A 26,298-nucleotide genomic window follows, 5' to 3' on the forward strand; every position below is an offset into this window, starting at 1 on the left:
GTTCCTGTACGCTCAAAGCTATAGCGAAGCTGAGAGAGGCGCGGGAGGCCATTTTTTTTTTTTTTAAAGACAGACATAAAATTGTCTGTTAGCACTAATAGCCTGCAAAGAAATATTACTTCAGATGTTCAAAATCCATTTAGGAAACATTACAATTACTGAGATGCCTTCTAGCGGTTGTTTGGAAATCTGATTAAGCTGCTGTTAGCAACTTTAAATAGACTGCATGATCCAAATTAAATAGTGAAATACATACATGGAAATTAAATAACACTCTAAAGCTCAATTACCCCTGGGATTGAGAGGAGAAAACAATAACGCACATATGCAAACAAACACGCACGCACCAATAGGCAGAGGGAGAAAAAGAGACCCAAAGAACAAACTGAGACACATTGAGACGGATAAAAAAGAAAAAAAAAAGAAAAAAAAAGTAGTGGCTGCCATGTCACCAGGGAATTCACACAATTGTTGACTTCCATGTAGAGAGAGACAATGAGTTCAGCTTCATTGACTTCTACAAATGCAGTGAAGCACAGTAATTACGATGGCTCAGACAGAGGAGGCGCTGCTACCGCTGCAAACACTCAGCAGCGTTGAAACAAACACACACACACACGCGCGCACACGTTAGCCATACCTGGCTACATTTTTAACTAATGCTCTCAGACGCACGAGGGAAATATACAGTAACAGGGGTGAGATTATTTTTTCAGCCCAAGAAGCGGGAGAAGAGAAGAAATAGTTGCGAGTGTAAGTGATCGCGGCGGATAAACAATATCACGGTGGGAATGTGCAACAGAAAGGGAACACGAAGACGGAGAAGTATGAAAAAAGATGAGGAATGAGAATCCCCAAACAATCTAATCTGTCCTTGAGTGCCCTCCTACTGCAGCATTGTTCTGTCGGAGCCAGATAAGTTGGGAGGCGCTGCAGTGAGTGAACAGAGGAGAGGAGCGAAAAGAGAAAATCAATGATAAGAGTCTCCACTTGCCACAGTAAAGGACTGAGGTGTGTGTGTGTGTGCATTTGAGGGTAGGAAGTCTGACTTGCACTGACAACCTGTTTGGGTAGTAGCATTGCTTAATGTTTGGAACAACTAAAATCAATCTTAGCAAAAATCACTATAGCGCTACACAAGACCAAATTTTGTCAGCACGCCTTTACTTTCCTCTGTGTTCAAATGAACATCTGAACGCTCTCTGGACATGTAACCAGAAAAGGAGCCCGGTGCTTAAAGTCCAAGATATGCAAATCCCTTCTCCCCTGATGATGACATGAGAATACTCCATGCTTAATGCGCCGACGTCCCATCAGATAGGTGTAATATATACAACCTCTTTGTCTTCCACCTCAGGTCGGTCATCCAGGGCCTGCTTAATTCACTAAACACTATCTTAAGAAGCAGAGCTGATGGACTTCCATAATTCAAAAAGTTTCACAGCAAGTCATCCAATACAATTACCTCTGAGCACCGGTATCTAAATTAAAGTTAAATATTTAGAAAATCTTCCTAAAGCTGCTAGAGGGATGGGGCTGGATGTTTTATGTGTTCATTTCCAAGATAAGTCTGACGGCAAACAGATGAAGAAGAAAATAATTTGCCATGTGTCTCTTCTGAATGTGCTGAGCGCCGTGGTTTTCACTGTCCAAACACCGAGTGGTTAGGAAAGAAAGCATGCTTTAAATATATGCTCTAATCCAAAGTCTGACAAAGTCGAAATCATGACACACTACTGAGGTAACAGAGATCTGGTCCCGGGTATTTTTACCTAATGCAAAGTCAGAGATATTTATTATAGTCAAGACAACAGAGTTTATCCTGATCACCAGGGCCACGCTGAGGGAGGTGGTTCAAGTGTATGATCTTGTTATTACAACAAAATCTACTGAACATAATGCTTTCTTTTTCATCATCCCAACAAACCAGGGAACAAACAGCTGAATATTTCATCACCAGATATAATTTGACAAATACATAGTTTGTGTGCGGCCGGGCTACGTTTAACAGTGGCCATCCATCATGATCCACACTTGTTAGTTTCACACAAGTGAATTACCTATGGATATGATTGATGGATATGATTAATGTAAGCTAGCTAGCCAGCTTACATTAATCATATCCATCCAATGTCAGAGTGATAAACTTTGAACCAGAGCTCAACTTCTTTTCTTTCTCATACGTTTGTGTCAAAGGTTAAAATACATGTTAAAACGAGGAACCCCTGTGTACTTACATTTTTATCCCATTAAAATTTGCATATACAGTTTGCAGGCCTGGGAGCTTGAGCTGCATCTCAGCTGTGCTGCACTCTTCTCTGCACTCAGAGATCTCAGATGTTTTGCTGCTGGAATCTGCCACAATCACTCTCACAGTTTGGCGGTAACTGTCCCGAGTGTTCCTAACACCACAGGGACCACTGTTGTCTTTGTTTCTAAAGTTTGCCATGTTCCTTGTTGTTGCCATCACTTGGGATACAACGTCCTGTTCGTTAGCCGTCACCAGCTTGTCAGTGTGTATCTGGACGTCCCACAGCATCTTGGCCGGGCCATTCGCCCGGGTGTCTTCCATTTTGACATTCGGACTTCCAGTCCACACTACACTACAGACACTGCACTGGTGTTTCGGTGCCCTGTACCGGCAATTTGATTATGGCGCTCCATGCATGCAGCCCTACCTGCTAACCTGGACCTTAAAGACGTACCGTTCAACACAAACTAAAACCAAACTATCTACTTTCAAGCAATCTAGAGTAGGCTTCATTACAACATGTTCTTTGGTGTAGTAGAACCTTGACACCTAGCACAAGCACTGTGTATAATTAAACGCAATACAGAGGGTGTTTGTAATTTAACTGAATTACTTTTTAATGCACTTTGGCAGGAGAGACAAGTGAGGTTAGAAAACAGAGGGAAAGAAAAACAGACAAAGGGAATGGGGGGAGCAATGGACAGGAATGTGAATAGAAGTAATCTGCGTGTCCCTGATGGTGTTAAAGCCATTATTATCCAGTTGGTTCCCTAAAAACATTGTTAATTGCATACATGTATATCAGGGAAATCAAACTATTTGTATTATTTTGGTTCAACCACTACAGACAAAAGAGGTAGGGAAGAAAGATGCTGGGAAAACTGAGGGGGATCAGAGGACAATCATCCATCGATTCATTCCATCAATAATGCTAATTACAATCCACTTCTTCACTTCACTCAGCTGGCAATCTGTTGATAGCCTCATTCTCCGTGTCCACAGCTTTAGCTGTTGCTCTTTGTGGTCTGAAGCGGCGTTCACACAGTTTGCGAGTGATTTCGCTGAATGCAGGCCAAATTTACTGTAGCGGGCGAAAAGGTAAGACTCCATCCCAGCTGCATGCGATTGACGAGCGCTCTGCTTTACGGAAACATCAGCATGAATTGTTGGACACATGCCTGTCTCGCTGGCTTTTCTTCAGCTTCTCCAGGGGGAAAATAGTGTTTTGCCCGAGTTAGTGCTCAGTTAAATTTGTTGCCATCACCTAAACCCCTCCTCGAAGCTGGCTCATTAGCCTGACTGCTGTTTCCAGGGTTCATCTCAGTCTAATCAGTGGGCTTTTTTATTTATTTATTATTTTTTTTTACAGACTAATGTCTCATCTACGAAATATCACAAGATTTTTGGTTGGCTTGTTCTTTCCTGATGCACACTGAACCGCACAGCGTTACCATACAGCTCGGACTTACAGATGAATACAGAATGAGCCGGTTTCTCCCAGTCTATGTACCTTCTATCTTATGCTTATGCATCTTATCCGTCTGTCTAATTACTACACATATACACGCACTGAGAGCTGCTGCACATTCAGTGAAGCAAAAGGCAGCGTCTTTGTTTTTTGGCATAGATAAGTGCTTCAGCTGTGGGGAAAGGACAGCCCAATTTGTCAAGAGAGTGCATGGAGCTAATCACATCAAAAGAACTGCTACCCAGGCTAATATCAGCCCATGAGCAGGACGCCTCATTCATTAGTCTGCATCTGCAGGACAAATCACTCCTATGCTGACATACAAAAGCGCAGCACGCGCGCGGCCGCGCAAGGCGACGCAGCGAAACTTGTAGCGGCCTGGCGACATCAGATAAACAACGGTGCAAATATCCGAACTGATGGATATGATACGACACCCCATTTAACTTTCTGAACTGTTTCCCCGTGCAGCGGGATAAATCCCCTGCGCGGCAAAGTGGCGTTGCGGCGCGCACTGCAGCAGGCATGTGTATGCAAATTTGTGTGCTTCAAAGAAAAATGGCTTTTTCCGCCATGGCACAGTTTCTTTTAGAGCGCCTCAGCCTCCACTCTGCTTGAGTGGGAATATGGATCAAATGGATGAGAGATGCGTCCTCTTCCTTCTGTGCAAGAAGGAGCAGGCATCTATAAAGAGTATTCTACATACTGACTCACGCCCTTCAATGCAGTATCATTTATCTTTATTTTCTCCGTCCACTAGGTATCATGTCCGACTCAGCATTTCCACCCACCCTCCCATGAGAAGAAAAGCCTTCCTCCAGGGGATTTTTCTGGCCAGAGAAAGGACTTCAGGTCAGGTAACAGAGCACAATTATTCAAATTCCTCATCCAAAAATGTTGCCTATTGTTGGCGCTTATTGACTATTTTTTGCGACAGCATGTCATCCACTAAATACTCAGAGCTGCGCCAAGCAGGAAAAAAAAAAAAGCTATAGAGATGTCTTTTATTTAGAATAGTGAAAACCTTTAACAGTACTGTCAACCCAATGTGTGAAATTATATAAAGCCTCTTTGACTGGCAGCTAATTCAGCCTCATACATGTTGCCTGTCGTATGGCTGAGATGGTGTTATTATGCCCTGCTTCTGTTCAGTAAATCCTTTTCATCATAGATCCCAACAATGTTGTTGTTGGGAGGTGCTGCAGCACGATGAGCCACGTCTTTTATCAGCGTCCCAATGAGTGCTTTTATTCTGCATTTCATTTTCTTCAGTTCGTCTCATTCGGCAGAAGAGGCGGAAAAAAAAAAAAAAAAAAAACTTCTTCGAGTTCAGTCTTCATCAACCAGGCTGCGATTTCACATAGACACCGGGGGTTGCGCACGAAACGAGACAAACACAACACGCGCGCGCCGATGCGAAAAAGGAACACACGACTCCGGAGCCATTTTCTTAAGACACAACAGGAACTGTCAAATAGCTGTCGCCAAACTTTGTGATTTACCAAACTATGAATAATTTGTGCATAAATTAAGAGAAGGGATAATGAGAAATGCCACGCTTCTGGGACGAGGGGAAATGGAACGCAGCAGTGGCCAATCAACTCGTGAAGATTGGAAATAGAATCAACAGCCTCACCTGACGTGGGGAAACATGCGGGGATGAAAAACCTGACTGGAGAGTCAATAAGCTCCGGTGGCTGTGGTGTCTGACCAGCTGTAAATGAAGGGGCAGCGGCTCGTGTGTGCACACGCGGAGATGAGCCGCTGAAGATAAGATGCACCGGCTCCTCGGCCGTCTCTCCTAGCTGCGGGGGATTCTGTTTCTCTGTTCTCTCCCGAGCTTTGAAGCCCTAATGCCTCTGATCTGTCATCTATCTCTTGCCTCCCATGCTGTCCGGCGCGCGCCTTGCTCATGAGCGGGACAACGAGACGCCGCCGCGGCCAACAAACAGTGGGAAAGGTGGCTGGGTTATTTGGAACGGGGCTAATGTAAATTCATTAAAGGACTCGGCTGGAATGCGACAGATGAAAAGTAGCCGGTTGCTCATTTTGTCCGGATTAGCTGCAGCCGCAGCCACCTCAACCGTATGCATTTACGACGACGACGGATATTAGACGTTCCACAGTGGGGTGCGCTGATGTTTTCTTACAGAGGGCCTTTTCATTTACCACTGAGCTTAGCTATTAGGCTGCCAACCGCTTCATCACATTCAAGACAATGGCGCCTAGCGGGATCAGCCGCTGACAGCTCGGCAGATCCAGATTTTTAAAAGGTGGTCGATCGGCCGCGCCGCTGAAATGCACCCGGTGAACACACAGACGGCATTACAATAATCTCTTTGCCCTCGCCCCGTCTCGCAATCTCTCTCCCCCGCAGCCCGTGGGCGTCTGCCTGGGAGGCACGTCAGCATGTATCTCCCTACAGTCTGTCTCTCTGCCACCGTGGCAAATCAATTCTTAATAAACCATCTGAAGGCTTCCTCTGCTATACCTTTCATTTCCCCTCCTCAAAGCTGCAGGGCAAATTAGCCTGCCAAGAGGATGATAGGGAGCAAGCGGCAGAAGAAAGCAACCGAGGGGGGATGGAAAGAAAAAAAAAAAGGGGGAAAAAAAACGACCCAACACCTACAATTAAATTAACAAATCACTGTTCTTAATTAATCTGGGAATTACAAGCAGAACTGTGGGTTTCAGACGTGACTGACATGGCTAGCGCTCCTTGCATCCGCTTTTGTTGGTGCTGTTGGGGTGGGGAAGCTGGGAGACTTAAAGGAGGAGAGGAAAGGCAGATGAAAGCTTAATAAAAACTCTCCGCAGAGCCCCCGGAGCAGAATAGCAAGGCTGTTACCTCTGTTTCCTCTTCCCCTCCCTCCCTTTGGTTTCCTCATCCTCCCACTCTCTTACATGCCTGTCGTTCCTCCCTCGCTTAGGTTTTCTCCCCTCCCGCTCCCTCTATCGCCATCCCTTGCTTAGCCCCTCACCCCTCTCCAGCTCCGAGCCCCGCTCAGCCCTTCTCTTCCCCCTCCACTGTTTCCTACTTCTGAACCCTATGTTTGCTAATGAGGTGTAGGATTGACAGCTGGATTACACCATCGCTTTGTAATCCTTTCATTTCTCTCTTTAGGATAATCGCCCCCTCCCAGACCAGCGCCCTGCCTCTGGCCTCTAGGGACATTCAACAACGTATACACAGTATTGTGTGAGTATGCATGAGTGATACTAAATAATGTGCGGCTAAATGGTAAGCCTAGTTCACAAGAGGGCAAAATATTCACTGATTTATAATTTAATAATTTACTTATTTACTATTATCTCCACTGATGCCACCAATATGCCAGAAAAGACCTCCAACATCTCCCTACACCACACCAACCTGTCTACCTCAGAAATGTGCAAACATTGTCTTCTCCTCTGGTCCTCCTCTTCCTCCTCCTCTTCCTCTTCCTCCTCCTCCACTGTTTCTCCTCCCTTCCTCCTCTCCCCCTGTCTTCCTCGCAGGACCTCGTTCCCTCTGCGGCCGGAGGATTCACTTTGTTTTTGATCATTCTCAGACTCGGAGCTAGACAACTTATCTCTACATTCTCCCAGGCTCAGGGGAGGAGGAGAAAAAAGGGGGGGGGCTTTCATTGCCCTCGCTCTTTGCCACTTCCTCTGATGTGCTGCAAAAGACAATAGTCAGATAGGGAGAAGAAGGAGAAGAAGAGGAAGAAGAGGAAGAAAGATCCTGGCCAGTGTGCTTTTTTTAACAAACAAAAAAAAAAGACTTGGTCCCAAGGCTTGAAACGGTGGGCTCACTAGTCATGGGGTTTGACCAGTACTACTACAGGGCCCTTTGTAGCCTTACTTGAGAAATGCTGCACTGTGACATACTACACAAGTCCTTGAAATTCAGCTCAGATTAAAATAGCAACAAAGACATAACCGCGGCTCTTCACACAAGTCATCCACTGCATTTTCGAAGCATGCCGCCTTTGTGTTAAACAAATAATACAAGGCTCAGATCAATACTGTGCATGCCTCCTATCCTTCAGGTTCTGAGAATAAACGAGCACTCCAAACTACAGGCTCGCGGTTGATTTCATAAAGGAAAACGGTCTCTTTACAGCACAGTAGTGTATATGAAATGAGCACACTGCAGTGGCCACCATGGTAGGGACTCAGAACAGCCTTACAACAGCACAGTGGATTTCCCCCCTTAACCCGTGTTTGAATTACCGTAACTCACAGTGGTGTGCGCTACTGACAATATTCAAAGTGTCTTTGTCTACAAGACCTCCGTGACATCTCAAGGGTATAAGTTACTTAGTTTTTACCAACAAATTCCTCAACTCTCTCTTCCTGGGGCTCCCTGGTCCAGTAACGGTGCATCATCATCACCATAATGGCAGCTTTTATTTGTTTTCCAGAAAGCACAACTTCACAGTGTTGAACAACACTTTGAATTTTGTCCATCGGCGAGTTACGGTAATTCAAATACTGCATGTTTTTTTTTTTTTTGTTTGTTTGTTTTTGGGGTTTTTTTATGCGCAGGCAGATGTTAAGGTCTTAAAGGGTTAATTCAACAGCCAGTTTATATGCACATTTACGCAAAGACGTTTTTACTTATATTCACATTTTAATGAAAGTGGTAAACCTTTGAGTTTCACAATGACAATTTTTATAAAACCAACTCTTTCTTATGACAAAAACAAGCAAACAAACAAGAAACATCTGTTCCTGCTGTAATGTGGAGACAAGTTGAGAGTTAAGTGCCTCACTGTAACATTGTTTGGAGAATTCAGACATGTGCAGATACATTTACACATTTAATTGATGTGATTTTTCTGTCTGAATACTGTGTGGAACTCACTGAAGTGGCAATAAAGCAAACAGACAGCTGTGGAAGAAATACACTTTGCCAGCATATGGTGAAAGTAGTGGAGCATTTATGTAAAACATTTCAAGCAGAAACCAAGCATCAAAAATCCTCCTTCAGTAAAGGTACTGTCAGCTGTAAAAAAACAAAACAAAAAAAAAACTGTTTTTTTAAACCGATAGCAGTCTGGCTTAGTCTGGTAACACACCATTTGGAAATTATTATGGGGTGTTTGTCAAACAATACAGAGAAGAAATACCATTGCACGCAACTTTAAATTCCTACAACTAGAACCAGAATTCGTGCCCGTCCAAAAGACCTGATTGGCCTGGCATAATCAGCTCCCCAGACCAACTTACCACCGCAAAAGTTTTGTGGAAACTGAATTAAAAAAAATCCATTTTCAAAAGTCTAACTCTCCTTTTCCTGCAAAGGCCGTCAGCTCCTCAGTCCTACAGCATGATTTTGTTCATCTGCATGACCACAACACACTCATGCAGAAACGTACCTACGGATGCACTCCAACACATACAGACTCACACATAGTGAGCTTTTAAATAATTCACGCTACAGTTTTGAACGGTGAATGATGGGTTAAAGCCAAGTATGTGCATCAAAGACCATAGACAGTGCTCTGTGATCTTCTGAGCAGTTATTTCCATTTCTAACAGACACCCTCAAGCACAATAAGGGGGCTTTAAATAAAACACAGAAGTCAGTTAATGATCTGTTGATCAAAAGTAAACAACATATAAGGCCAGTGTGCACTTCTCCGACCCTCTAAAGTTCCTCTGTATTATATCACTATAAAATCTGAATTTCTCGGCTATTCGGAGACATCAGCTCACTTTACGTCTTATTAATTTAAAGATAGATTTGTTAAGTTGAAAAATAATGATCACCGACCGATAACAAGTTAGTGGTAATTGCACCCCTAGCGGATTAAAGACACTGAAAGGTCTCTACGTAACAATGCAGCATTCAACCACAACCTCGCAGAGTGTCTGTCTAACCAGCTAAACCCCAACCCATGGGGAAATGTAAGGATTCCTCCTTTGGGGAAATCAATGAAGTCTGTCAAAAAGCCAACATCTATCTCGACATGACACCGTTTGCAAAGACCGGGGCTCGCCTGGAAGGGCCTTTGTTTGCCCCTTATTAGCTTTTAGCCTCTTGAATAGCGTAGGCCAGGACGCCATGGGACCCATCATTGTCTCCTCATTAATTAACATTACTGGAACTCTGTTTGTCGACCCCCGACTCCCCCCGTATCCTTTTCTCCTTTCCGTCGCCAGCGTTCCTGTGCGGCTTCCCCGCTCAGAGGCGATGATTCGAATGTGTGCTGAACTTAAGAACTTAATGGGGAACATTCACAAGGAGTTCAGGACACAATTAGCGATCACCAGGCAGCCATGTCTTCTGAGGGCGTCCATCCTACTTTTCATCCTCCCTTAACAAAGGCAGGGGATGTTCAAGCAAAGGGAATAGCATATGAGGCTGTAGTGCTCTTGGATTGGCCCAGCCCACGGAGAGATCACACACATTTCTCCTGTTGATTAGAAAAGAGTGAGAAATGGACAGAAGGCTCATTAATTAAAAATAATGATCTGGTCCCTCAGTTCGGAGGGATGAGTTCGGGATGAGAACACTGGAACGTTTTGTTTTTGCGCATGAACCACTGTTTGCGACGACAGCTGTAAATGAGACTTTTTGTTGGTAGATCGTTCCTTTTTTTTTTTTTTTTAGAAAAATGGTCCAAAGTGGGTTTGGGCATTTTCTAATTTGCTCTATTCCGAAAGAGAAACAGAAATAATATGTGTGCGACGCAGAGTTCACACACACATGCATCCCTTCCAGTGCCTCTGCCTGTCTTCATTACAGCACAACAAGAAAATAAAAAAAAAAATTAAAGAAGTGGAGCTGTGATAGCTGAATCATCTCTTTTTTTTTTTTTTTTTTTTTTTTTTAGTTCCCCTCATAGCGACTTAATTTGTAACAGAATCAATTAGGCTCTAATTAAAACGCTGCTAGACTAACAGAGCCTGTAGAGGAGGTAGGAGTGAGTAGGCAGGATGAGGACACCACGGTGTCTGGGCCACTGCCAAAGCTATACTGGAGAAGTGGGCGGCCTGGGAGGGGAAATCTGGATCCCATTTGTTTCAGAGGGCTGTAATGGGTTTCTGTGTTTCCTTGCGTGTGTTTGTATGAATGCAACAGTAAGCAGCACCGTGCATTATAATGCGCCCGGCTGCCTCGGGGAGCAGAGCCTTATCTCGTACTTCCTCCTCAACCCTGTTGAGATGAAAGCGCTTTCTCCGCCTCTGGTCCACCTTCTTTTCCACCCTCCCTCTGACAGTGGCCTGGCTGAAGGACGTGGCCAGTGTGACTCTCGAGCAAAGGGAAAAACAGCCTCGCGGGCTTATCATTATCCTGCGAGTGTAATCCTTCGTCCGCCACATCCCGGCGAAAAGGACGGCCCTGGGAGCACCTCGCATTGCTCTTGCTCCCCATGAAAAACTATTTCAAAAAAGACAACAGGGACATCTTACAGCAGCCAGTCTTAATCTGGCGGCGGCAACATGAAAAACTCTCTTCCCGTGTGTGTGTGTGTGTGTGAGAGAGAGAGAGAGAGAGAGGGCACGAGCGAGAGACCTGGTAATGTCCCCTTGTCACGGTACAGCCTTCAGAGCCCATACAGACCATCTGTGCATTAAAGAGCAAGAGTCCGAGCAAAGTATTTAAAAGGGTTTAATGTCTTCAGGAGGGCAGTAACCTTGGTCCTGTAGAACCCCAGAAGGCCCATCACACCAAGGCGGGAGGTCTCTTAATGTACCGAGCAGATGACAAGGATGCAGGGTTCACACACACCGCAGAGTAACTCAATCTGCAGGAAGTCGGACGCTTTTTTTTTTTCTTCCCATGCCTCCCCTGCCTCCTTTGTCCCTCCTCTCAAAACAAAAGGTATTAGATGTCAAAAATCCCATTAAAGAAATAATGGCCTCCGCCTGCTTTCTTTCTTTTTTTATTCTCTCCCGCTTGCCTTTCTAATGACCAGCTTGGCAAAAAACCTGGAGGATACCTGCTATGCACGGAGCGCCAGTCAGCTGCCTCGCGCAGCACATTCAAGCACGAAACGCGCACATCAAGCATACAAAAGCAGAGAGCCGCTCCACAGCGTGGTTTCCCAAGCCTAATAGTATTAATCAAAAGGCACTCTTGCAGGTGTAACGCCAACCACCTTCCTTTCCACTTCCCCCCTCGCCGCCTCCCCGTTTACCTCATAAACAACTCCTGTCTGGACCTTAACAGGGAAAGAAATGTTCAACCATCCAAACGAGTCTCCCTGGAAAATACGCAGTTCTTTAAGGGTATTGAACGCATACATCAGGCGCACGGTTACGCGCTAACTAAACATATGTCAGCTGGATATTTTTAACAGCTCCCCGCGGCCAGATTAGCCTTTGGCCCGAAAGGCATAAACCAAGCACCTCGAGATGTCTGCGGGGTCTTCACGGCGTTGCAAGGCGTCTAGCAAATGTCAGCCCCTCATGCATTTCTGTAATTAATAACCGCTGTCTGCCGCTGTCTCTGGGACATACCCGGACAAAAGTCAGCCATAAACCATGTGATGGCTCCTGCAGATGGTGAGGACAGAATGAGGACTTCTGTTGTTGTTTTGCGTCATGGACGCACGGATCGGATTGCAGGGAATCTCGTGGAGAATCGCAGACATGAAGGGCCACACAAAGGATCGGGCTGAGGTAAGACGCCTTGAACCCCCAAAATCCATGCAAATGATTGAGGCAGATGAAGGGGAAAAAAAAAAAAAAAAAAAAAACAAAGGAAGCGATGTTCCAACAATCTCCACAAGGACGCCTGTCAGCTATCAGCCCAGATAACGCTCCAGCCGGTGCGTGTCATGAGATTTGGGGCAAAAGGTAAACAGGAAATCAAAACAATCTAATTCTGTTTGAGGGTGGAGGGAAAAGAGAAAGCCGGTATATTGCCCGTCCCCGTGGAGCACGCGAAGAGAAACGGCATCTTTTATTCAGGATCTCGAGAGTCACTCCTCCAAAGCCGACTGTCTGTCGCCACGACGCCAGCTCTGGAGGCCGCCGAAGAGTGAGCGCGGGAGCCCCGGTTTTGAGATTTTAAAACCCCAAACATACAATCCTATAAGGTCGCACGTTAGGGCGGGCCGATTCTTCATAGGAAAACGCTGCTGTGTATTAAACCGGGGGTTGAAATTGATACTTACTGCATATTTACGACTGCACTTCGAGTTGAAAAATGACGTTCAGAACACAAAGCCCACAGCGAAGTAACAGCCAGGCTATTGGATTTTGAAAAATCACCTAAAGCCTCGCGGAGGAGCGTCACCAGCGGAGGCAAGTGAGACTCATCACCCAGGGCCTTGTGGGCGCCCGCTGGAGGAGGAGAGTTTTGAAAACATTATCCTGGAGAAAATTCCATCTCCGAACAATTTGTTTTATTCAGAGAGCAAAACTCTCCCGTGCCTCTTCCCCTGGTCTCTGCAGATTCTCTCGAAATGGGAAAATACCAGAATATGTTATGGTGTTACAGAAACAAAGTGGCACAAAAGGTAGAGCGGAGGGATCTGGGTCAAAGAGGCAAGGCATTTAAATGGCAACCGCTTCACAGACAATCTCTCCAGAATGGCAACATATAAAGACACTGCAACAGACACTGTATCCCTGAGAGGGAGGGAGAGGGAGGGGGGCCAGAGAGGGAGAGAAGCTGTGCTTAGTGCATCAGAAAAGGTATTTGTGAGATTTGTGAGCACAATAGCAACCCTGAGCCTGGCCGGGGGAGGGGGGTTAAAGATAGATATGGCGTAACTAAAAGAGATATTCAGGCCATTCATTCCGGCTGGTGAGTTACTGGAGGGGGTCTCCTTTTCAAAATGGAGCGAAGCATCAGAGGAGTTTCGAAAAACAAAGTTGGGAAATGTCTCCAGTTTTGTGGTGAGAAGCTGCACTGTGGATGTCAGCATCCTTTTACAGCTCGGGCACCGACAAGTCCAAACGAGGCTCATCACACTCCTGAAGTTACCAGACCCGTCTCCCAGTCCCGCTTCCCACCGCCCTCGTGAACGAACACCCGGACAAACGAAAGCACCGTCACATGCGCGGAAAGCGAGGGCTGCCCAAAAACCACCACCAGCAACCCAAACAAAGTCCAAGGTCAGTAGCGTGGGCTCACTGAGCTGAAACCACCATTCCTGGCTTTCATTACCGGGAACACAATCAGCGGAGGGAAGGAGGGGAGGGAAGGAGGGGAGGGAGGGAGGGAGGGGGTGGGGTTACGTTCAACGGCTCCGTTCATCTGTGTGAACGTGGCCACAATCAAACTCGTACTCTCTCTTGTCCGTGGGATACAAAACACTCCAAACATCGTGACAGCATCGATCCAAAAATCTAAATGTTTTTTTTTTTGCTTGTTTTTACAGACTATTAATTATTCGGTTCTGTTCAGAAAACTGTTCTGAGAGTGGTCTGTTTTTATACTTCGCTCGTTGTGCAAGGTCGGGTACAGCTCTACCGGCGGTGTGCGCCGGGTGCTGTTATACTCGTAATCAAAACCATAAAAGACAGTGAACATCCTTGGCAGTGAACGCGTCACACATGCATACAGACACGCGGAGCATGAATGAGACCTCTCAACCGCTAAACCCGTCATCTCTGTTTCCTTTTTTGGAAGCTTCAAAACGCAGTTTGTCCATAAAATGTAAAGAAATGAACATCTTTTCTGTTAAATGTTGGAGATGTCAAAAAAAAAAAAAAAACACCGTAAGGCCTGCTCGCACCCCAGCCTCATGATCTGCCAGCACAATCGGAGCAGTGCACGTGTTTTATTTAAGCGTTTCATCCATTAGCTTACGCTAACTGGCAGGGGTTTTCCAGATAAACAGAGAGCAGATCAATCCCCTCAGCCGGAACAATTCAGCGTGCAGAAACTATACTCGTAAATGTTTATTGGACAGACTGCGGTTATCAATAAGAGCCCTCGGTTGGCCCATACGACACGCAGAATGTTTAGAAAGTGATGTAAATGAACGTCGATGTTCGTTAAAGGAATATTAATTTTTAAAAAAAAACGACTCGGAAGGCTGAAAATATAAACGAGTGCAGACTGTGTTAGAGAATCAAAGGAAATGAAGATAGCGCGCGGATCTGCTTTGTGGTGAAAGATTGTGATAATGAAAGTGGGAAAAACTGCTTCACACTTAAGACAAAATATGCCGCCACAAAAAAAAAAAAAAATCGCAACGTGACTTTGCGGTGAGATTAAGCCGTGGTTTTGTCTTCAAATGTGCTGTGATGTTTTGGAAAAGCAAAAAGAGTCAGGGTGAAAATTATAATGTGTGTAATGTAACACCCTCCTTATCCTCCTCCTCCTCCTCATCCTCCTCCTCCTCCCGGCTGACCCCCTGTCTAGATCCAGGCATCCTCCCCATCATGGCCAAGGTCCTAGTTCTGTCCTTCCCATTATTCCCCTTGGTGGCTAACATGAATATATATATATATATATATTTATATACGTGTGTGTGTGTGTGTGTGTGTGTGTGTATGAGTGTGCATGATTTGGTGTCATTACTCCTGCCCCCATCTGACGGTTTTGGGTTAAACAATGTTATTATTAAAGCCTTTCCAGAGCCGCTTCCTGCCTCCATCCAGTGACACCCTTACCGACTATAAATCAACCGCCTGAGCCCTGTAAATCATACAGGATGTGTGCGTGTTTGCCTAGATGTGCGTCCGCCTGACCAATGCAGCTGTGCTCTCAGACACGTATGAAGTCGCCGCTGCAGCTGTGAGCGTGTCACGGCGAGGATGAGCACATGGCAAGTCCTCCGCCGAGCGACGCTGTCGAAGCAAATGATGAATGTTAAATTAAGGCATATGCTTTTGCGATTTAAGGCAACGCTGCGAACGAATCGCGAGCCTGCATGATTTATGAGCAGAATCTGTCGCGCTTTACTGCTGCTTTATGTTCAAAAGCTGTGGCTTACGTTAAATAAACTAAGTGTGTAGTTAAATCGCACTAAAGCACCTACTGTTAGCTATTAATTCCGTCCCTGATACTGAAAACAATCAGTGTCACACAACTAACGCTGAGTTTATGTGTTAAGCGAGACACACGGGCATTTTCATCTCCCCGAGAACAAACTAGATAAATAATGCTCTCTGAAATAAATGGCTCCCGTGCAGCAGTGATGGCTCATTCTGTGATTGTTTGTGATTGTGTTGACACCCCCTGCTGGGCTGAAGACATCACTACCACACAGAGAGCAAGTTCACTTCCAGCAACAACGTCCCACATCAAATCCCACTTCCAGCCAGGATACAACAGTTTGAAGTTAATGAAAGACTAAAATCAAAGTGGTATCTTCCTCCAGTCTGATACGGTCCCCAGCAATGAACAAACACACACGTAGGCGCTTAATGAAACAACCCGAACAGTGATGTGCCGTACTGTACCGTATATCCTGGGTGTAAAACGCATGCATGGGTGTACGTGCACACTCAGGAGAGAGAGTCTAGGCAGCTGTATCCCCGCCAGGTCTCTCACAGCTAAGGAGAGTGAGAAATATATACAGCGCAGCTGCCGAAGACACAGTCGACCCACAAAAGAGCTATTGTGCGCCCACAGCAAAACAATACAGCTTAGCTGAGCTATGAGAAAAAAACCATTGGGATCAATAGAGAATTGCAATTAGCCCACATTGGCAGGAGCAGTGCCAGATTAGACACAGGATGTCGATCCCATTTCCTGCACTATCGGGCCTTCAAACTTGGTCGCCTCGTTGTGTAATTGGAGCAACGAGATATTGTAGTGTGAAGGTGATGGCACGCAAATTAAATGAGAGATAAACATTAACGCCAGAAGAGGAGAAGAGTGACGTAGTGCTCGAATGCAAAAAAAAAGAAAAGCACTGGGAGTGTAAAAAAAAAAAAAAGTCCTGTGCTCACGTACACTGCTGCTTAGAGCAAAAAAAAAAATGAAAACAAAATTGTTTGGTATTGTCTGGAGCCCTCTGTTATTTTTCTACAGCACCAGATTGAAACAGCAGACCGATGCAATTACTTTGTTTACAATATCTTTAGTCTTTCTAGGACTCAAACGTGTGCATCAGTATGGCTGAATTTAATCTCGACTTCTTTTTTTTTTTTTTCTTTCCACTGGGCACAAGCTCAACAATGTGAAAACTGAAACAAAACGCCGCGCACGTTTCTTTTCACTGGCCTCAGTGCAGAGGGAGGTCTTTCCGACCCTGCGAGGAGTCTTGGCAAAAATTTAAATTACTGATTGGCCAGCCGGGGAGCTTACCTTTAAGTATGCCCTGGCCTTGCAGTACATCCCTTGAAATCAGCACAGAGTAGAGGCTTTGAGAGAAGCCAGGTCGGCAGGGACCGCTGGAAGCGTGCTCCCCATTATTCCTCTGGAAGAAAGGAAATACAACGTAAGACATCGATAAACATGGATTCCATTGATTTCTGCCTCCTTTTTGGCCACGGGCCGTGCAGGAAGGCAGCATGTACAGAACGGCAGTGAGCAGAAACACATTCAACAAGTTTATCAGCTATGTGCTCCTGAGCACGCCGCTGATTAGATGCTCACACAGTCCAGTGTCTGTGATAAAAAAATGTGCAGTGCAACTCGCCCCATGAAGAAACCAGCATAAGTAAAACGAGGACAGATTCAGTTTAAAGCAGTGCACTCGGGGTTAAGTGAGGGACACACACACACACACACACACAATCATATAAGAAATGGCAGGAATGCAGCATAATATTCTCTCTGCTCATAGAGGCTATTTCACAAAAAGCGGCCCAAAGAACAAACTGTGCGGTGTGTCCGACCATCACTAAAACTGTGTGCAGAGAACTTTGCACCCAACCTTTAGTCCGCACTGTTGGTTAAATTAAACGACCGCTACAGCCACACAAGTAATTGTGTGCGCGCACACATTAACAGGCGGCGGTGCCAAGACTGGCACAGCACTGGATCCTCTCATCTCAGCGGGGCATGAGGCAGGGGTAAAATATCATCACGCCGTTTACCTAAACGCATTTAATGTGAGGGCTTCTGTCATGAGCGCAGGGAAGAGATACACGGGTTACTTGGCGCGCCGTTAGGAAGAACCCTCCGGCGCCGACTTCATTCCGGTTTTATCGATTAAACGGCGAGAAAAGGTTGAAAAGCACGTCACAACTTCAAAGTTGAACTTTTTTATAGGTTGTTGCGTATAGGCCACCGAAAGCTCATGGCGGCAGCTAAAATAACATGACGACTCGATAAAGGTGCCATGGTGCAAGATTAAATTGTGCCGTAATTTAACTTGTGTGGGATATTGAAGCCCTGGCATGCACTGCCAGCAATCTAAACAACAGTAATAATAAATAAAAATAAATAAAAAACAACAAGATCAGACCTCTTACTTCTTCTTTATTTTCTCATCTCGTATAGTGAAATTCATTAGGGCAACAATTAGTGCACTTGTAATGAAATAGAGACCGACGCTGCGCTGCGTTGCGCTGCAGTAAACCGCACCATCTCTATCCGACTGCATGACTTTATTAAACCTCTATCGCCGGCAGTAATGGGGGGAAAAGCAGAAATCTCACCCAGAATGTGTCAAGAAGAAGGGCTGCTGTCAGGACCAGAGCGAAGTCAGTTCTCATCGTGGCGTGCAAGCGAGTCAAGGCTGCCTGGACAAGGAACCAGAAAGAGGCTCGGATCGTGATTCTGCACCAGTAATTGTTTAATGTCCCCTCTCCTTGGTCAGACTGTGCGTAACGTCCCCTCCTCGAGCTCCGAGAGTGTGCTGCAGCTCTGCCCCGAGTTTACCCGGCTCTCTCATCTGCAGGTGAGCGCTCCGCTCAGCACCAAGGCGCAGCCAGCGTCACTCTCCAACCCCTCCTATCACCCGGTGCAGGAAAACTCCACACACACACACACACACACACACACACACACACACGGAGACAGAGACAAACGCGCGCGCGCGCACTTAAAGAAACACTCGATGGAGCTTTGGATCGAGCAACCACAGCGCCGACGTCTCTCCAGGAACGCCGAAATTTGAATCCCTCTCCTACTGTGAACCAAAGGGCGTCGCAGCTTAATGGCCAGACGTGAAAATGTTCTGTAACGACTCGAGTAATTGCGCCCAAACGTATGGCCAACGCATTAGCCGTCAAACTTCCAACAGAGCGTCTCACGCGTGCAACTTTTACACGCGACCACTGTTAGATTTTGACCAATTACATAAATGTACTCAGCCCCCCCGCCCCTTTATAAAATAAATCCTTTCCATTCCATTATTAAGATTTAAAACGTCCGCACAACCAGCGCGTAGGTTTTATACCACGTGTGCACCACATGACCTCCAGGTGATCAGAGCGAGTGAAAAAAAAAAAACTTTATTCTTTTTAACAAATGCAACAATGCACGTGACACATCTGAATATTAAAATATATTTATAAAAGAGATAGATTTATGGTTCAGTCAGTCATCCTTGGCTATACGTTTTGCAGATTGCTCTGAATAATAGTGGCTTTTTGTAGCATGTAGCATTGGATGCATTGATTTATTTTCTGTGATGATGAGATATTGTAAGACCACAGCGAAACATGAATCCTGATCCAGGTTAATGACAGTTCAGTGCAGAAACACTCGTAACCCAGCTCGCTGACCAGACTCTTGAGTGGCATTTGCTCATTTTTCGGACATTTCGAACTGCGCCACGGACTGATGTTCAACAGCACTTCCCCCTTTTTTTTTGTCGAGAAGTAGCTCACAGCGTCGGACTTTGATTATCACAGGCTTGCCATACTGGCTCTTACCTGACAAACTCACCAAATACTCAGCCTACCCTCTCTCAGCGGCGCTGTTTCTGAGACTGAGACTATTAAAGAGAAATTTCATCAAAAGAAAAGTTGAACAAATGTCAGTTCAAAAGGTTTTCAATGTGAATCCAAATGTCTCGCAAAAAAAAAAAAAAAAGAAACTGCTCCCTTTGAACTGAGCACGCTTTCTCCCCAAAATGGTCCGCTGACTAAAAGAGGGGCTGACAAGGCCATGTCCGAGAATTACCTCCCATCTGTGTGAATGCGGGTCAGCCTATTACCTTCAGCCTATTAGTGTTAGTGGGGTGTCTTGTGGCTACGTAGAACCTTTCCCTTAACAAAGAAAAAACAACATAATATAGAAGCTGCCTGGGCTTGGTGACCTTTTTTAGCTACTAATGACCTTTATATTCCGTCGTCTCTGATTGGCAGACCGCTCTCCATATCTGCTTAGTGAGCCAATGGGCTCTAATCCCATCAAAAAGAGTACGACTCTGCATTAGTGGGCAGCTGCTCAGCCAATTTCCTCTCTGTAGGAATTCCGCTCTCTGTACCACCCCTCTCATCCCGGTCCCTCCACATTCGAATCCAACTTGTTTTATTCATTTATTTATTTATTTATTTTTAATTCCTGAAATTTCTCGTGACATGGTTGTGTTTTTTTGTCCCATTAAACGCGGTGATTGGCAGGTATCGCGCTCTTTCTTTTTTCACCCTCACTCTTCGGTGCGTTTGTGTGGCCCCGGAGTGACATTCAAGTTGTGTTATCAGAAAAAGGCAGAGCGAGACTTGAACATTTTGCAGGAAAACTGAACCACCCTGTGAATTTGAAATATTAAAACTATTTTTTGCAACGGATGCGGTGACACTTCCTACTGAACTGCTGAACCGCACGAAAGTCACGTTGGCGCAGGGTGGATGTTGTGCAGGAAGAAGGTAAAAGGCTTTGTTTACTTTGATGCCGTGTTGGAGATATGCTGATGGACAAGCACCCCAGTGCAGGCTGTCACCTGAATCTCTTCATATAACAGCTGAGCTCTGTTTCTGCTTGTCACCCTTGCTATGTTTAAAAGGAATCACTTGAAGCAGAAAGCCATCCACCCTTAGTTTATCGTGTTGACTTTTTATTAAAGAATAGTGCCACTAATAAGCCCCCTGTTGCTTCGGGGGAGAGGAGCTGCAACCGTTTGCATTAGCAGAATCTTTCTAAAGCATTTGGAAACCGTGAAATAAACTCAACACCTTAAAGTACAAACAGAAGAGCTCTAAACCACACGACCTTAAAGCAGGATCACAACTGTGTGATCACAGACGAGTGTAGTCCGGTCCCTTCAGGTACTTATCCATCCATCTATCTGGGTAGCTTGGAGAGAGACTACATTATAATAACCTCACTTACTTTTGGATCATTACATATCTTCTCAGTCTTACACGGAGACAAATTGAGACTTTCTGGACTTGCAAACTTATCTTTTAAATTGACACTGAGTAATTCTCAACCCAATTCAAACAGGATTAAGATTCCTTGAGCAAGCACATAAAACCTCCCAAACCGCTCCCCAGACGCCTTGCATGGCTTCCCACCGAGCCAACGGATCAAGCAGGAGACTGGTTGGGTTAAAAGGACAAATTCCTTGTATATCGGCACATACACCAATCAGGAATAACATTTAAACCATTGACAGGAGAAGTAAATAACACTGACCAGCCTGTGACAATGCAATGTTCTCCTGGAAAACTTGCACCCTCATCCCATAGTAATGACACTCCTTGAAGGCAAAAAAAACAAACAAACAGAAAACCTCTAAAAACAGCATAAGGTGTTGACTTGGCCTCGAAAATCACTAGATCCCAAACTGATCATGTATCTCCGGGATGCACTAGAACAAGCCTGAACTACAGAGGCCCTTTACGTCTGATATACACATTGGGCAAAAAAAATGATTTGATTTGTTTCTTGCCACTGATTAGTGGACATGTTGTTTTCCCAACAATATGGTCTGGCAGAATCAGAGTGTGCCTCTCTGCTCCCTGCTGTGAGGCTGCGGAGGAGACAGATACAAAGCTTGGGCCGGGACTGCAGAGGTTTTGCCTGTGATAAAAAAATAAATAAATAAAATATAAAAAAGCTAAAATAACATTGCTTGTTGATGTGAGACTTCTCTGTTGTGAAAGTCACAGTACATGACCAACCAAGACTGCAGCCTTCACAGGCTGCTGCTACATAGACGACACAGCTTTGTGTTTTGTAACTGAATGTTGGCATGCAGTGTAAACTGTGACAGACGTCAGTATTTCAGGCAGAGGACATCAGGGAAACAACTTGATGCAGCGTCATGTTTTTTTTTTCTTTTTCATCTAAATTTCCCCCAAAATTGGTGGTTTTCATTTCATTTAATTTTCATTTTATAGTGAAATTAAACAGAAGGCTTTATAAAGACACTGGAAATCAGGAAATTGCCCCCAGTACGCATACACTAAATGTACTATTACTAATTGATACCCAAAAATAAAAATAATATTATTTTTCCACTTTTCTTTTAAACACAGTGGTTTCCATGTTACAGTGCATTTGTCCATTTCTCCAGAAAGCATTAAATAAGTAAACAAAAAACAAACTCAACACAGATTTCATTATGGTCTATTTCTTCAAGGTAGTTTTTGACCCGGCAGACAGCTTGATCTTTTATTGATGATTTTAAAGCACCATTTCTCCCAGTGTAAACATGGACTTCTTACACTTGCCTTTGAAAGATCTGAAGCAAGTATGTACATCTTGATGAAGGATACAGGGCTAGGGAAAAAGTTCAGACTCGTGATGATCATGTACTTTTGGACAGATTATCAGGCAGGAGCATAAGTTTGGAAATGACAGGATCTTCATGGTTCTCTATTGTAATTATCAGATTGACTTTCATATCAAATAAATAAATTCACGTGTCACAGACATTCGGTTAATGTGCATTTCCTTGTCCTGAGGATTAAAAACTCCAGTATGGCGTCTTTACATTAATCAGCCATCATAGAGGATTGTTGGTGTTCTTATTTAAGCACTCACTAAGCACGTGAGTAGCTGCACCGCTGATGCGTGATTAGCTTCATTCAACAACACTGACGACACGCTCCGCATGGTGAACCTAAGCCCTGATCACAGCTACACAATCAGCGACGTCATGCTAATATCTGTGTGCTCAAATACTGCACACTGTGTTTAAGTAAATGCCACAACAGCAGGTAACTTCTGGCATATTTAGTTAACCGTCAGATAAAGCACATCACATTAGCTCGACAAACTGGCTAAAGGTAGCCGCTATCTAAGCTAGGTGGGCGGCATAAGCATAACCATATAAGAAAATTTTAACTAGATTGAGGCACATTGGACGCTGGCTCACTAACTCAACAGATCGTTGTTCTCTACCTATCTAATCAATCTATATAAATAATCTTCTAATAATAGATGATAACCATCTTGGTATTCTTTTACATTAAGAACCTTCAAATTGAACTCATGACTCAAACATGGGTAACAATATAGCAAGTGTACAAATGTGTAATATAGGAAATAAAAAAGCACAATGGAACAATGAGACTGTTGTGAATATTGCCATCTTTTCAGGTATATTATTATTATTGCTAAAAAAAAAATATTTGACTAAATTGCCATATCAACACCAAAAAACTGAGTTCCACGGTATCCACCATTTCTGACAATATCAGAAACAACTAAAACGTTTCACTTCAGGTGTAAATACTACTAGAAGTATCGTACTGTACATATGCTCTTGACACACTATAAACCAAACTTTTTCAGCGCTCCAGCAACACGGTGAAGTGTCAGTGGTATTTTCTTGCGGCAATGTCAACGAGTGGTTGAGCAGCAATTTAATCCGAACTCCCCAACAATATAGCTGGCAATAATGAGAGTATCAGTGTCTTCTAGCAAGGAGCGGTGTTCTCAGGACTTGCTGATGCCAACACTTTAACCACAAGCACGACATGTCGTACCAACAAACTATCTAATTCCTAGTTTTATTAGTCCCACAATGAAGAAATTCGTTCTCTGGATTTAACCCATCATGCTGACCCCTGGTGTCATCTTTGGGGAGCAACTCCAGTCTTTCCTGCAGGTAGCTGATTATGTGGTAAGGAGCTCCTGTGGCGCACAGTGTGCCCAGGTTACAAAAAGTCCAACCTATCTAATGAGTCTCTTCTTCCCAGGCACTTCACTTTCCTGGCTGGTTCTGTTCTTTTAGGGTACTCGTATGTTTCTTGCACTCTACGACATTTACACACATGCTCCTCACTAATGCACGTCACACACCACTGACTTTCACATATCGTATGTTTATATTTAATTTGGCAAATTACTTTGACTAAATATGGTGAATTGATGAAGTGTTGTTTAACTGAATGCTGGTATGTCTCCTTGTTGTGGCCACTTGAGCTAAGTCATGACAAATGGGGGCTCGTTCGTCAAAGTTGGCGGATTAAAAAGTTTGTTTGTGTCTGTGGTAGCAGCTGCCACATGTTGCTTGTTGTGCTGGTTTGATTTAGTTTGATAGTTTGCCAGTGCTGATTTTCAATGTTCTGTTGTCAGAACATTGGTTTGTCTGTGGTTTGTGTGCTGTAATTTGCGGAGATACACCATGTGTTCTCTAGTAGAAATTGTTTGACCCAATGTGGTATCGCCATGCCATTCAGAAGGTAAGTGTTATTGATGCTGGTTGCAGAGTGATGTGTAGTGCTGTGGGGAGCGTTTAGTGTTTGTCTCTGAACATCTAACTTGGGGACATTTCCATGGGATTTTCTTGTATGGTTACAAGTTCCCAGGTTACTTTTGTAATTATGGGTATGTAGATAATTATGTCTTATTTATCTATGGCGAATAGCTGTAAATGGTAAATGGTCTTGCTTTTATAGTGCTTTTCTAGCTATTGGTAATCTAAGTACTTTTACAGTCACAGACGCATCTACTCAGTCGCTCATGCAAGCACATGTTTGGGACATGATTCGGACTAGAGCCGCCAAGGTTGCAACTAATATGGGAAAGTAAGCTCTCTCCAGGGAGGTCTGAGATGGAGTCAGGTTTTGATTTTTCTGCACAAGGAAGAATAGATGTTGTGGCTAATCGGTCGGTGCCAAAGCTTAATGAACGAGGTCCGGATTCTTTTGACAGTGGTCAGATGAAGATAGAGTTCTCATGTTTCAGTGTGTCCTCACCGGGAGACTTGTATGAAGGGTGATAAACAAACAAATGTGGAGTTTGTTCAGGACTTGTCTTCCCATTTACACTAAAGCAGGGCAACAGACGATGACTTCTGATGGACCTTTGTGAGCTGATTTTGTGTAGTTTGCGTTGACACATAAAGTACGATTTCCACAGATGCGTTCGGGTAGAGAGTGGAAAAGTAGCGATGAAAGCTGCAGTACTTTCCATGAAAGTTAAAAGTTTCAAAGCCAGGGTCCTAACATAAGCCAGTATTTACAGGGCTACCGGAGGGTGCCAAGGTATGCAATTATTGCCGTGGGGAGGGGCATTGGACCAGGGCCCACTGTTAAAGTCCAAAATGACACATCAATTATCTAGTTTTGCTATACTGTACAGTTTCTGAAAGAAAATTGCGAAACTAAGTGTGTCTGGTTTTGAGACAATTATCGCATTTATGCTATTGTGTCTGTGGTTGGTAGTAATAAACATGGTTTTTGCGAGACACAGGTGCTAAACATTCATTGTGGAGTCAGTACTGCCTTTTTTGGCCAAAAGGAAAACTGAAGATTTTGTGTTAATGCAGAGTATGGAGCTCGGCTTGATTCCTGTGCCACACCACAATATTGTATTTGTGAGCTGGTGCGAGGTACTGTTCCTGTTGGGGTGTGTCCTGCATTATCACTTGATGATGTGGTACTGATTCTGAGTAACAACCTGCCTGGTAGTGCTGTGCTAGCATGTGGACTACTGTCTCCTTGGTTGTTTCCAAGCCACTTGTATGTAAAGAGGGGTGTAAGAGTGAGCAGGGCATACCTGAGGTTTTTTCAGCCTGTGCTGTAACAAGGGCACATAGATAGTTGGGGACATATGGGGATAAAGAAAACATGGGACCCATGTCCTGCATTATTTCTTTTGGCCTCAGTTAAAGTGTGACATGTAGAGTTATGTCAAGTCGTGTCACACATGCCAACTCTATGTCTACATCCAAGTCTGGTTGTGCGTATTTACTGTGATGTGCCAGGGTACAAGATACCCTGCAGCATTTCCCTTGCGTTCTATTTCAGGGAAGTTAAAGTGTTAACTTAGTTCACCTCTGTTTGTGTATTCAACAAGTAGTACAAAGGGTTCAAGGTTCCAACTTTACTTTCCATATGTCCTAAACAGGTCCGGCGGAAGATGGGGGTGAAACATAACTGTGAATCAGCATACCATGCACAAAGCGGGGGGTGTGCTAGAGTGTTTCCATGAAAAGTTAAAACCAATCGTGCATGCCTGTGTTGTGGAAATGGGGAAGGGGAATGGGAAACCCTGGTGTCATCTTTGGGGAGTAACTCCTGTTTGATTCCCCTGCAGGTAGCTGATTATGTGATCTGGAGCATCTGTGGTGTTCAGGTTACAAAAGTCCTACCTGTCTAATCATTCTCTCTCTCTGCTCTTCTTCCCGGGTGCTTCTCTTTCCTGGTTGGTTCTCTTCTTTTAGGTTACCCATATGTCACTTGCACTCTACAACATTTATACACATACCCCTCACTCATGCACATAAATACGCCACTGACTTCCACGTGTCGTGGAGAGCAGTGGGCAGCCACGCAAGAATGCAATGGCCAGGGAACAGTTTGGGGGGAGTCAGGTGTTTGCTCA

The 26,298-nt window shown here is 44.6% G+C and overlaps 1 protein-coding gene across 2 annotated transcripts in view; it reads right to left on the reverse strand.

The window, feature by feature from the left end:
* Positions 1–18,847, reverse strand: part of LOC125013605 (cadherin-4-like) — a 212,891-nt gene extending 194,044 nt beyond the window's left edge. For both annotated transcript variants that reach the window (XM_047594420.1, XM_047594411.1), the window contains exons 1-2: positions 18,225–18,847; positions 16,927–17,038 (exon numbers count right to left, since the gene is read on the reverse strand). In XM_047594420.1, the coding sequence (XP_047450376.1) occupies positions 16,927–17,038; positions 18,225–18,281 (169 nt within the window). In that variant the 5' untranslated portion in view covers positions 18,282–18,847. The remainder of the gene's footprint in view (positions 1–16,926; positions 17,039–18,224) is intronic.
* Positions 18,848–26,298: the final 7,451 nt, after the last annotated feature.

This window comes from Mugil cephalus, chromosome 1 (genome assembly GCF_022458985.1).
Source record: "Mugil cephalus isolate CIBA_MC_2020 chromosome 1, CIBA_Mcephalus_1.1, whole genome shotgun sequence".
Lineage (NCBI taxonomy): Eukaryota > Metazoa > Chordata > Actinopteri > Mugiliformes > Mugilidae > Mugil > Mugil cephalus.